Source organism: Oryx dammah, unplaced genomic scaffold (genome assembly GCF_014754425.2).
Source record: "Oryx dammah isolate SB20612 unplaced genomic scaffold, SCBI_Odam_1.1 HiC_scaffold_2, whole genome shotgun sequence".
NCBI classification, from domain to species: domain Eukaryota; kingdom Metazoa; phylum Chordata; class Mammalia; order Artiodactyla; family Bovidae; genus Oryx; species Oryx dammah.
In genome coordinates, this window is record NW_024070186.1 from 100,510,917 (window position 1) to 100,524,943 (window position 14,027).

At 31.9% G+C, this 14,027-nt stretch overlaps 1 protein-coding gene across 2 annotated transcripts in view; it reads right to left on the reverse strand.

The window, feature by feature from the left end:
* Positions 1–14,027, reverse strand: part of NECTIN3 (nectin cell adhesion molecule 3) — a 118,265-nt gene that overhangs the window by 45,728 nt on the left and 58,510 nt on the right. Inside the window, exon 6 of one of the 2 annotated variants that reach the window (XM_040224915.1) lies at positions 7,251–9,079. The exons of the other annotated variant lie outside the window; for it this stretch is intronic. Coding sequence (XP_040080849.1) covers positions 8,499–9,079 — 581 coding nt within the window. The 3' untranslated portion in view covers positions 7,251–8,498. Of the gene's footprint in view, positions 1–7,250; positions 9,080–14,027 lie in introns of those variants that run through there. 2 annotated transcript variants of the gene reach the window in all.

Genomic DNA, 14,027 nt, shown 5'->3' on the forward strand with positions numbered 1-14,027 from the left:
ACACTGCCTCCCCATATCCCTGCCCACATAATCGACATAGTCTCTATACTCCAACAAAACCAGAAGAAAAAAAATTAAGTAAGCAATGTATAAAAATTTGACATTTTTAAACATCAAGCTAGTTTACTGAGTGATTGACATGAAGCAACATTACCTTACCATCACTTAAAGACGTTCTACTAAATCTAATTTTACGTTTATAAGCAGCAGAAAACAAAAAGACAAACATTCAAATATTTAGCATTAAAGGACTGGTACATGTCTCCCAAAAGATCATATTCCTGTTATCATGGCAGCTTATGAATCGTATACATTGGAAACCACCTCCAAAAACAGAAAAATAGCATTCCTCAGTACAACTGAAGTATCCCATCCATAGAAATATAAAGACACCATATATTTGTCTTATGGAGAAAACTATCAAAAATCAGTTACAAATAACTTTCATTATTTTTTGAAAAATATACATATTACAGATATTAAATTGAACTAAAGTCCACGTTATCACTCTGATATAAGTGAATAAAACCTACATAAAAGCTATTCAAACATGTGCTCACTTAATTCACATCTGAAACACTTTTTTCTGAGGCACTTTTATAGTTTTGCAAAGTTAAATACTATTCTATAGACTAAAATATGTGTTTCTGGCAATTTGCTAAAACCATTTTAAAATTAGTATAGAAATCTATAGTCCCTACTATACTTATGTTAAAACACCAAATCTTAACAATTAACTGAGACGTTAAGTTTCATCCCTTTTTCTTCATTTTCTTCAATAAAACTAATGTAATCCATCAACTAATTCACAGCTTAATACGATACTATACAAATTTATCTTCCTTACTTTTATTTGGGTTTAAAACACATAAATATTCCCACACTACATGTCACTATATTACCAATTTTCACCATAAATATGCCCGTCTCACTTTTCATAAAAAGCTCTTTTAACACCTATCAATATGACATCTAAACCTCTATATCCATCCATATATTTATCTCACTACTTTTTAATGAAGGTCCTCTATTTGGATCAGGAGAGTCTCCTGAGATTTTCATCCAACAAATTACCAATAGTAACCTAATGTGTGTCAGGTCTTGTTCTAAGTGCTAGCAATGCAAGGGTAACTTTTACAGTTCCTCTCCTTACAAAAGAAAACAAAATCCTCAAAACATTGTTGGAAAATCCATAAAATTATTTATTTTCCAATAAAGTATAGAAAGAAATGATCACTTATCTAAAAATAAGAGAGGGAGAAGGTATTTAACAAAAATTGGCATTGTATTAATATGGATTGGCACTGGTAGCCCTAGTAGGTCCATACATCAGGTGGCACCCTGCTACACAGGGCACCCAAAATATCCTAAGGGGAGTGTGGAGTTGGACAGTCCCGAATTAAAGTAGACAGTTACATCTTCACTTGGTTGTCCCCCTCATCATAGTCTGCATCTTGTGACAGATATATTATGACATATGGGAGCTCAGCTGAACTAAAAATTTTATCTGGATTTAACGAAAAATCAAACATGTAAAGGAGGCATGACATGGGTGCTCTATGTGACAAGTGAACATCTGACTCACAAACCAAGTGAGGGTATCAGCGCTAACCCATGTTAAATACTAGTAGGCATTTATTCTTGGTATATGTCATTCCTGCAAAGAATTGACAGAATAACACCAGTAACATAGGAACAAATAATAAAACAAAATCCTCCAAAATGGCAATGCAAATATCTTACTCCTAACACCTAAACTGCAGGTTACATTATGAAATAAAACCATGGCAACCTAATTAGGTGTGACAAATCAAGCTCCCCTCAGATAAAATAATGAGAAACCAAATAAAATATAAATTTATATTCACTCCTCTTTAAACAAATCTCACACTAAATCCATACTGGGCTGAAATAGCTAATGTGAGGGTGATTAGCATTGACACTGAAAAACCAAACACCAAGAACATGAAGACAAGTGCTAAAAACAGTAGTTGGGATGAAAACTGTTAAGGTCCCTAAAAATGTACATCTTTCATTTGAATCTATTTGTTTCTGAGAGGTAACTGAGCTTTCATATATAAAAACCAGTGTCAAAATATACTCAACATGGACTTAAAACTTTTAATCACTGAATCAAAAAGCGTAAAACCAAGACGAAAAAACAAATGAAGCACATTCAATCATATGGCTTTTCTCAGAAGTGTTTTAGTGAGGAAAAAAGTTAACTTTCAAAATGAGGTACGATTATATTATTTACTCAAAGATTCCTCTTTTAGTGAAAATAATTAATCTTTTACAAATGTTACTTTATAAAATTTAAAATTTTTTCACTTTTGAATATTTTATAATGCATATAGCAAACTTCTATGGTAGCACACATATAATTTATAAACTCTACATATGAGGAGTACATATGAATTCTTAACTGATAGGTGCAGTCAAGTTCTGTTGAAGACCACTGATCTAGAGAAGACAGATAATAACTAGAATAATGTGGTATTATAAGAGAGGAGATATAAATTGATAAAAAAGAACTATGAAGAGCAGTTATTAACTCTGAAGGGGAAAGTTTCATAGAGCTATAATTTGAACTGGACCTTGAATACAGACTGATTTCCCAGTATGGCAGAGGGAGGAAATGGAATTTCAGGTCAAGGGAGCAGCATGAACATAGTTACTAAGACATCAAAGTACATGGTATGGTATAAAACAGAATTAATAGGTCTAGATGCTATATAGGTTCCCTGTCAGTAAGTCTAGGCTTTGGACATCAAATTGCTGCTAATATTGCAAGAAAACCAGGTGCTATGTGCCTGATAGAGGAACATACCACCACTTAAGAAGTAACCCTGCTCCCCCAAATTAAACATTAATCTTATCAAGGCTCCAGATCTGTCAAGAGATGCAAGCAAGAGGTGCAAGCAACTGGCACTATCCAAACTGCAAAACTGCAGGACAAATGAAGCTGTTTCTTCCCCAAAAATTGCATGGGAGAAGTGTGGGAGTGGGAAACAGCACATACAGAAAACACAGATTAAAAGACATTTCAACCAACCAATGTATGGATCATATTTGGTTACTAGCTGAAACTGTAAAAAGAGATGATTAGAAATTTGAACAGTAACTGGATACTTGATATTAGGAATGATTCATTTCGGTAGAGTAATGAATCTGTGATTACTTTTTCTAAATGTTCCTTATCTTTCAAGTTACAGACTGACATACTTACAGATGAACTAATAATAATGGCAGGAGGGATTATGCAGACAGGAGTTTAAATGAAACAAGACTGACCATGAATGGATAATAACTGAAGCAGGTATATGAACATTCATTTCATTATTCTGTCTTACTTTTGCATATTTTAAAATAATTTTTTAAAAAAGTCAAAGCCTCTAGGTTTTGTTACCTCTAAATTTTAGATCAAACTGTCCCTTCAAGACTAGGTTTTTCCTGAGATATTTCTCATAACTGAGACTGTGAAAATTAGGGTATCATGTCTATATAGAAATATTATGCATGAAAGGGAATGAGGTCTTGAATTAGTCTCAAGTTTTGACAATAACTTACACTTTACTAAACTTTCACTAGGTTTCATCCACAGTACCCAGCTAGAATAAACAGCTACTTGGTTGGCCAAAAAGTTCATTCTCGTTTTTTCTGCAACATCTTGCAGAAAAATATAAATGAACTTTGTGGCCAACCCAAGGCAAGTGAAATAAAACATCACAAAACTGAATCGTTTTATCTTTAGAAGTTGAAATGAACACGATAAAACTATTATTAAGGTTCAAGAAATGATCCCAAGTGTAGGTATATAGCAAAAGCTTTTGTAAGCAATTCTTGATTTTAAGCTCTTGATAGAAATCTATCACTACTCAATTCAAAGTAGATACACTTTTTTAAAAAAACAGTGCTTACTGGAATATAACAGAAGAAAACAAATGCATTAATAGAAACAATCTAAAGAGAGGAAAGTTGGTATATTTTGTACACTACTCAATGATTCTTTTGTGCATGAATTTTTATTGGTATAATAATGAAATCAAACTTTTGTGCATGAATTTTTATTGGTATAATAATGAAATCAAACTTAATTCAGTCAATTTGGGGGAAAAAAACCTGTGCTACTTGCTCTAAAATAGTTTAAAGTTTAGAGGAAAAGTGTATCATAATTTTATTTTGGTTTAAGTATTTTGGGCTTTCAAGTTTTTAATTTTTATTTTTTTTGTCTACACCATGCAGCATGTGCAATCTTAGTTCTCTGACCAAGGACTGAACTCAAGCCCTCTGAAGTAACAGCACAGAGTCGAAACCACTGGCTTGCCAGGAGTCCCTGTATTATAATTTTAAAGGTCAGAAATAAGGAACAAGGAGAAGAATAAGAATCAATGTTATTCCTACTTGAAGCAGCTACTAAGCTATACAGTAAAAACACTAAATGCCAACTTAAAAAATATCTTATGGAATTTGTTAATTTCAAACTGAAAGTTAATATATAAAAAACTGATGTCAAAGTCACAGCAAAACACTTAAAACATTTTAACTGCTAGGGCTAAAGAGATAAGACAATTTATGACTGTGGGGAATGTTACTGATTATATGTATATATGAGACAGGAGTTCTATGATTAATTAAAAGTAAATTTTATAATGGTTAACATACCCAAATGGTTCCTCAAATTTTATTTAACTGTATCCTTTACCTGGTACGGTTTTGTTTGGAAAGAGACATTAATTCATTTCTAATTCCACAAAACATCATTAATTAAAGGGTAGGTTACAGAGACACACACACACAAACACACACACACTCTCTCTCTCTGAGGACAAAGAAGGTAATCCATAACCACAGGTTTGTTACAGAAATATGCCTCTAAAGAATTTTTTTAAAAAAACTTTTATTTAAAGATTTGTTGCGCAGCTATTGGGGCTACCACTGGATAAGTAACTTGATTAAAAAAAAAATCCCTGGTACAAATCAAAATTAAATATATCCCAACATACCAAAAATTTAAGAAAGGAGCTTTTTATGGATGATACATCAACAAGTAAGTAAGAAAAACAATTCAATCTATAAATAATTCCCATTAAAATTAAAAAATCAATAGGGGTACCAGTTCTTTCTTATACTTTACATTGATTACTTCCACACATTAATAACTTCTTGTTCATACTTTTGTTTTTAGCAGTATTTACCAAAAGCAAAATCAAACTCAAATCAGATGTTTTCACATCTAATATTGCTACATTTCTCTCAATTTTTGCACGTATACATTATACTTCCTACAGCCTCTTGTGCTAAACATTCAGCCAGGGATACCATTATAAAATTTTCCTATTTATGGCTATCAGAAGCAATACTACTACTGAAAAAGCTTAATGATTTCTTTAATGTTAGACTTATCAAATGGAAACCTTTCAGGCACATGGTAAAATACTAAATCTTTCAACTATAAAGTACTTCTCAAATATCACTTTTAAAGTTAACCCCTATATCCTATTAAAGTTTCAAGACATTTCAATAAAAATGGGAAAAAAAAGGGAAAAAGAGTTGAATTAATCTCCACTGTGCAAGTATTTTAACCAGTGTGAAAGAAAACCCTAAAGTGAATACAAAAATGAAAAACCGGCCCAAATATAAAGGTAATAAATATAAACATGGCCAAAATATAGTAAAACTATTCTGCCATCTTTTCCAAGAAGAGAGTAGGAATTCAACTCATCAGTCAACTGTGTACATTACTGATATTCAAAATTAATTTAACAAAATGTTTATTAATATGACTATGCTTACAAATAAGTCTCTATGTACACTAAACATACATAAAGTTCTAATAAACAACAGTGCAATGCTTCAGAAAGTCTTAAGCATTAGTCGTAGATTCTTAAGATTCTGAAGTCTTTTAGCTTGCTAAATGCTTTGGATTAAGGATAGAGAATATATCAAATACTCACTTGCAGTTTTCCATGTCACCCTCTACTGCCAAAAACAAAACAAACCAGCAAAATCTAAACAAAAAGCCCTAACCACACAATGACCACAATTTAAAAGGAAATTCACGATCACTAAGTAGATATTTATACTTTTAAAACACAGCTCCTGAAACACTGCTAACTTCCTTCAGATCAGACTCAAATAGAGATTTGTATGATATTCTAAATGGGACTACTCTTCTCAAATTCATATAGCACTTCAAATCACTGTTCCAAAGATGAGATTTTGATTAAAAAAAAAAAAAAAGGCACAAGTTTACATCTTCCAAAGAAAAAAAGCTTTAGACTCATCTTTCTATAGCCATATCATTGCTAACATTTAAATTAAAAGTCATTTCAATCATAGAGTATTATCAAGAAAATTTTTCTTTCAATGATCTGGATCAAAGAGTCTTAATATTTGTCAGTGGTAAGCTATATTTAAAACAAATAGTTTCAACAAGACGTCAGCGAATTTTACGTAATTGTATCCTTAACCAATACTTTACTGTTATACTAAGCTTTTGAGGGAGAGAAAGAAAATAGATTTCAAACTTCCACAAAATACTGCTAGTTAAAATAAACTAAGTTATAATCATCGAGATTAAAGCCTTCACTACTTGCAAAATTCTATGAACATGTTAGAACTTTGCTTTATAAAAATATATATTTTTTAAGATCTGATGAGGATTGAGAAGGGGTAGGTTGAGAAGGCAAAAAAAAAAAATAAATAAAAGTAACTACTTTGTCTTTGTTAACAAATAAGTCAATTTAGGGTTCTCCTACAAACTTCTATTTCAATTCCATGGCAAAACACCTAAAAGCAACTCTACAGTCCTTTTTTCAAATGAATCAACAGGAAAAACATATTCTGAAAGTGAAAGTGAAGTCGCTCAGTCGTGTCCAACTCTTTGCGACCCCGTGGACTGTAGCCCACCAGGCTCCTCCGTCCATGGGATTCTCCAGGCAAGAATACTGGAGTGGGTTGCCATTTCCTTCTCCATAGGATCTTTCCGATCCAGGGACCGAACCCAGGTCTCTCGCACTGCAGGCAGACGCTTTAACCTCTGAGCCACCAGGGAAGCCCAAAACATATTCTACGGGCTACAAAATAGTTGTCATTATTATAGTTGTATAGAATCCCACTGCCGAAGCAATTTAATTACCTCACAAAGAAGATCCACATTTGAAGATTTAGGAAAGATTTCTTTTGCAAAAGATGCATGATTTTTGGAAAGAATAAACTTAATTATGTAAAAATCAAAACAAAAAACCTCATGATGTTTCCAGTTTTAATTGGAAAAACAAAAATCTTGAAACACGTACAAACATTTAGGAGAAAAGAGGGGATGGTTTGACAACATCCATCAGCAAGTGTTAGTGACTGGTTCTATAACTAAGATTTTTTTTCTTATTAAATCTCAAATTTCCAAGTTTATCCTATTTTTTCCTATATATATTGACCCGTTTGAACAACATCAATAAATGACTAAAACAAGATGGTCTACCACATTCTTTGCACAGATTCTTGTCTGAAACATGTCTTATTTTTTAAAAAATGGTACTCCAATGCTTGCTTGCTTGTTTACATGGTTTTCCATATAGTGAAATGCCCTCTCTACACTCTATTAAACTATGTACCATCTTCTCATTATTATTATATTTAGCACATAAAGCATGAAAACAAAACTACCACTTCATGTACCAACGTTCGCATGACAATATAAGCACTGTCTTCCAGAGATGAAAAAAAAATTGTAATAATTATCATGTTTAAAAGGCATGTTTTTATTACTCTTAAATGTATTTTGGACAAAAATATTGATCAGCTAATTATGCTCTTCTACACATCATGTTCACTGAGTTTACTACCACAGTTTTTAGTGCAACAAAATACCTTTGAAAAGCCACTCTACAGTAATTATGGCAAGGCTCATTAAAATGCAGAGGTAAAGATTCCATTTGTATAGAAACATAGAAAACAATGTTTGAAAAGAAAAGGTGTTTCATCAGGCTGAATTTTTTGTATACTAAAAATATATATAAACATTTCTTGAATTAGTTTTATAGTCAATTTAGATGTAATATCATTTAGTGGTGATAAATTTTGAGAGGTATATGTTCAATAAACATTATACTTGAGATTATATAGTCTTAGGTAAACATTTAATACACAATGCCAAGGTAGTTTCCTTTTTTTTTGTTTCTTTTAATTTTTGTACCAAAAAGTCATACATTTAATGTTGACATTTCTTCTTACCTGTGTGCCTCAGACCAATAAAGTACTCTGCATTAAAATTTAAATCTTGAGACAGTAGTATAGCATTGAAAAAAAAATGTAAAGCAGCTCAGATACATTGAACCCAGATTTTACATTTCCATTTGTCAAATCAGAATATAAAAAGTAAGCTTGAAAATCAAGTTGAAAAAGCTTATTCTTCCCCCAAGAAAAAGTATGAACAATCTGAAAATGATCAACTAGTATGAATGAAACATTGTACATTAAGTCATATTTAGTGGTTGCTAAACATACCACTCCCTCCTGGAAATTACGGAACCATCTACATGTGAAACTAAGTCATCTTCATTTTCGTCATACTGTTCATCACTGACGAACTTCATTCCCATTTTTAGATCTTCATAATAATCCATTGGTCTTTCAAACCTATTGAGATTTTCTACATTGTTCCACTGCGTTTTTTCAGGCTCTTCTAAATAGTCTTTCCGTATTAGATTGTTCACTGGATTTTTGTTTTCTTTTTTTACACTGTCTGGGTAAGAATCAAGCTCATCTTGCTGAAGAACATCTATTTGTGATTCTTTCTGCATATCTGATGGTGGAATGTAGTTCTTGGCAAAGTAGTCTCCACGAAACGTCCGTCTTCTCCTATAGCAGAATATTCCAGCCAAAACACTTACAAGTACTATGAAGAGAGCCCCACCCACTACACTAGCAATGATCGTGCCGATTGTGTCATCCTTAATTGTTGCCAAAGTTGACAATGGGAAGGGCAATTTTTTTGGTTCTGTTGCTAGATCCTCGAAGTCAGCAGTTGAGGGATGCCACTGAATTGTAGGCTGAAGGGTGGTAGTAGTAGGAGGATCTAATGGAAAAAGTAAAGATAGACAAGACACAGAAAGGCAAAGAATGTCAATGCAGGCTGATTCAGCAGCAAGTTGAAAAGACAGCACAGTTAATGAAAATATATTCATAGTAACAATAGTTTTTCATTCTTAATTTAAGATCAGAGGGTAGTGATACTTCTATACATATATATATATATTTTTTAATAACAAAACCGACACTAAGTCAGTTACCAATCACATAAGGGAAGTGAAAAATTATGCATGGTGTAAATCCTAAATTTTCTATTCCAAGATTAAGCACAATACTGTACTCTAAGAAAAATATTTTTTTAATGAAGAGTATTATTTAAATGTTATATATATACACTATACAGCTGGCTTAAGAATTATCATTATCAAAAAACTAAATCAAATCATTCAAATGTATATTTTCTTAGCCAGTACAGTAGCAAAAGGAAGTAACAGAATAATAAAGTAAAAGAATGAAAAAAATTCAAGTGTATTTTCTTAATATCCATCTTTACCTAATAAAGTTAATCTTTATTAAGAAGTGAACTTATCTTTAAAAGAATGAAAAACTATAGATTGTTAAGTGGCCATAGTATAAGCTGTTGGCTTAATAATTCTCTCAAAAATATTTTCCTTAAATAAAGAAAATACTTTAAATTTTAGGAAGCATGTATGCAGTATATACCATTATTTAGTGATTAAAAAAACAAAAAGTACATATTTATACTATGTTAGCCAATCATGGGCTATTATCAAATGAGACTAACAGACAAAGAAAAGCATGTTATAAAGTGTTATAAAAATATCATCATCATGTCTATATCCCACAGGTAAGATATCTGAACATTTAGGAAATTTGAGAAATTTCAACCATATCTGCAAAATTCAATGTCACACTGCTTTAGGATGGAGTCTCAAAAAGAGCAGCTAATATTTTAGAGAGAACATTCTAATGATACTTAAATATTAGATGCAAATGACCCTGTGTATTGCCATTAGATTATAGAGTAAATAGCCATTAATATTAAAAAGCAACTAAACATAAATAGTAAAAAATAAAGATTGGTTAATTATCAATTAAGTGGTATTTGCAGATCATGTTACACAAAATGCTAGAGTTTGAAGAAAGGATGAGTTTAAAATTCTTGAATTTCTTCATTGATAAAAAAAATGATCCAAATGATAATCTCCTATAATTATTTTTTAAATGAGTGGTACTGACAGAGCTTTTAAAAAGTGATTGTTAGAAAAATACTAAATCTACATGGGGTAAGTTATTCTAAAATTACAAGCTAAAGAAAAATACTTACTGAAACAGGTTTCATCACGGAATGCCATATGTACAGAATGTGGTAAAAATTTAGCAAGTACAGTATAAAATGTAACAAGTACATTATAAGTAATTTCCTATGAGTGTAAACCAATATAACAGGCAATCCAGTCAAGCACCTTGAAGTGAATATTATTTATCATAGTATATGTAAGTGAATCAACAAAGAGTTTCAATTTGTGAGAACATAATCACTACCTGAATAAATTCAATCTTAAAATTGTGGAACAGTAGGATCATTTGCACTATAAAAGTAGTAAAGCCTCATATAATCCAATCCAACTTCACAGAACCAGGATATTAAAAATTAATCATTTATAAGATAACTCATGTATTTTCTGAGGAGGACTAATGGAAAAGTTTTACGTATTCAATGTCGTCTTTATGATGATTACCAAAGAAAAAAGTATTATAATAAATGGGCATCAGCATGTTTAAACAAAAACACAAATCACCTAATTAATGATTTAAAATTCTAAGTTTGTGACAGCTCTTAATGAAATGGTATTTTTCTCAGAATAGTATACCTGCATTCTCACCAAACATAAGATACGTAACTGTACATTTTTATGAAGTATTCTTTAAAAAATCACCAACATTTATTCCTACTTGCAATGTTCTTTATGTAAACACAAATGGACATCTACTGTTTATTTAACTGAGATTTAACAAAATACAGCTTTCTTAAAATCTAACTACAAAAAAAAGTAACCCCCCCAAAAAAAACATCTATTTAAAACTCTTAGTCAGTGGTTTTAGAATCTTTTTTTAACCTAGCATCTTCTCAACTATTAAAAAAAGAAAAAAGAAACGATAAAACAGAATAGCCTCACTATCAATAAATTCCATGAAAAAGGGACTTTTACTAAACTTTATATTTTCTATCTTAAGCAACAGACAGAAATATGATGATTCACATGAGACATTTATTCCTGATTTCCAATTTTGCTCTACTCCAAGATAATTACAGTGAGAGTCATATTTGTGAAATGAGGCAACTAACAGCTACTTATTTATCAAGTTTAGAAATCCTTCCCAGCAGCATTCTGTATTAATGCAGGTGTTTAATATTCTTTGCTAAATGTGGTAAATAAATATATAACAAATGTAATAAACTAGTAGATTCTGAGTTTTCCATATCCAACTTCTCAACTTCCCGTTTCAAACGAATTGAATCCTGCCAAATAGGAAAACAAATAGTCCAGCAAAACCTCTGTAGCTATAAGTATGTTTTAGCCTAATAATTAGTATGTTAAAAATGGAATGAATTGGTTCCTTTTTCTTTCAGACTTAAATTGTTAAATAGACAAAATCTATAAACATTAAAATTTAAGGACTGCTAAGTTAAGTGTGTTTAATATGTCTGGATCAAATCAATTTGATTTGAAATTCAAGATCTGTACAGGAATATACTTTGATTTTTTTAAGGCATGAGGGAACTTAAATGATACTGAAAATTTGCTTCTCTATTCTCAGAGAAGTAAGAGGTATCAAGAGAAAAAACGCACATCAAAAGCAACTAGAAAAACACAATTTCATACAGTCAGTTAGTATTGGACAAAGTCATTGTACCATGATGAGTAATAACTAAAGCTGTATATTGCAATCATGGATCCTGAATAGATAAAAATTATGCCAATGTGGGAAAATGTATAACAAAATTTCAAATAACTTCTCTCAGAGCTAATAATTCTATTCTATTCTGGGTTACCTTTTAGTCTCCAGTCATATGATATGCTCATTTTACAAATATTTTAAAAAATCAGTAATGAAATTTTAAAATATAAATTTTACTTTTGAGATAAAAATGTTGTCCTGGAGAAAAACAAGAACATATAACTCACAATGAAAAAAGACTAACTTTCTGATCATTCACTGTGTAAGTTATGGTCTTTTATTGTGATAAAAGCCTACTAGTAGACCTTAATAGCCATTTTGGAAAGGCAATTTATATCTAAGATACTAGATAAAACTAAGAAGCTCTTAGCAGACTTAACTAAACTCAGCATGGTATACTGTATTAAAGACTATGGATAGAAAAGTAAAGTCTAATTCCTGATGATTACTTAAAGAAAACCATCTCATATAATGCCATCTTTTTCTGAAGTATTTAGTGGTAATTAATTTGATTTTCCATATTTACTCAAAATGTTGTTTCCACTCTTATAAGACTTGGTAGAAGTTGATTTTAAAATGTGTAAAGTTTATCATCAGTGTTACATTAGGACTTTTGTTAAAAAAGATAAAATTACATAAAGGCAGATTCTCAATTTTTCATTCTTTCCTGATTGCTTTCTTCTTAAATGTATTAATGCATGCAACAAAAGTTTCCTGAACACTTGTTATGTGTTAAATATTGCTGCAATTGGTCAGAATATAGTATTGATTAAAGCAGACAAAAATCTTGCATTCAAGAACATATGTTCCAGTGGGGATAAAAACAGGCACACATATAAATAAAACCAAATATGTAGTCTCTCACGTGGTAATATGTACCACAGAGAAAAAAATAAGGCAGAGAGAGGGATGGAAGATAGACAGTAGTAAAGGGGTGAGAAGAGAGGAGTTTCAATTTTAAATACAGCTGTGAAGGTGATATATGAGCAAACACTTAAAGGAAGTGAGGGAAAGAGGTATGAATATATCTGAAGAGTATTCTCAGCAGTGGAAACAGCAGAGGCAGTGACTCTGAAATGTACCTACTGTGTTCAAAAACAGCAAACTGGCTGGTATGACTGAAGCCAAGCAAGCAAGAGCAATTAATAAGAGGTGAGCCCAAAAAGATAATCTAGCACCAGAACATGTACAGAGCTCACAAATCACTGTAGATATCTGGTTTTCATTGTGGGCAAAATGGGAAGTCCGTGAAAAGTTTGAAGTAGAGGACTGACGTGATCCGGCATGTCCTTTAAAAGGGTTAATCTGGCTGCTCAATTGATGACAGGAAGAGCAGGAATATTAAATGACTGTTCTATAGAGAAGCAAGGGTTGCTGATGGTTTGTGCCAGAATACTGGCAAAGGAAGTAGAGAATTGGTAAGGTTTTGTATATAACATAATGAGAAAGTTCAGACCAATTTGTTGATGGATGGGGTGTGGTATGAGAAAAAAAATCAAAATCAAGAATAAGTATAAAGGATTTCATGCCCTGAGCAAATGTACTGACAGAGATACCAATAACTAAAAGACAAACAAAGACTACTAGAGGAAGAGATTTCATGGCAAAAAGCATAAGATGAGGACTTCTACATATAAGGGGTTGTGTTTGTGTGCTAAGTTGTTTCAGTCGTGTAAGACTCTGTGGTCCTATGGACTATACCCTGCCAGGTTCCTCTGACCATGGGATTTTCCAGGCAAGAAACTGGAATGGGTTGCCATGTCCTCCTACAGGTGATCTTCCCAATCCAGCAATCTAACCCACATCTCTTACATCTCCTGCATTAGCAGGCGCGTTCTTTACCTCTAGTGGCACCATTGAAGCCCCCATAAGGGGTTAATGATCACTAATAGACAGTGGGACACACAAGTAACCAGTACTGGGAAATGGACCCAGAATACCAATGATAGAAATTTGGCAAATCACCAATTGATAAGATGCTAAAATTGAGCCTTGATATTTAAAAGATT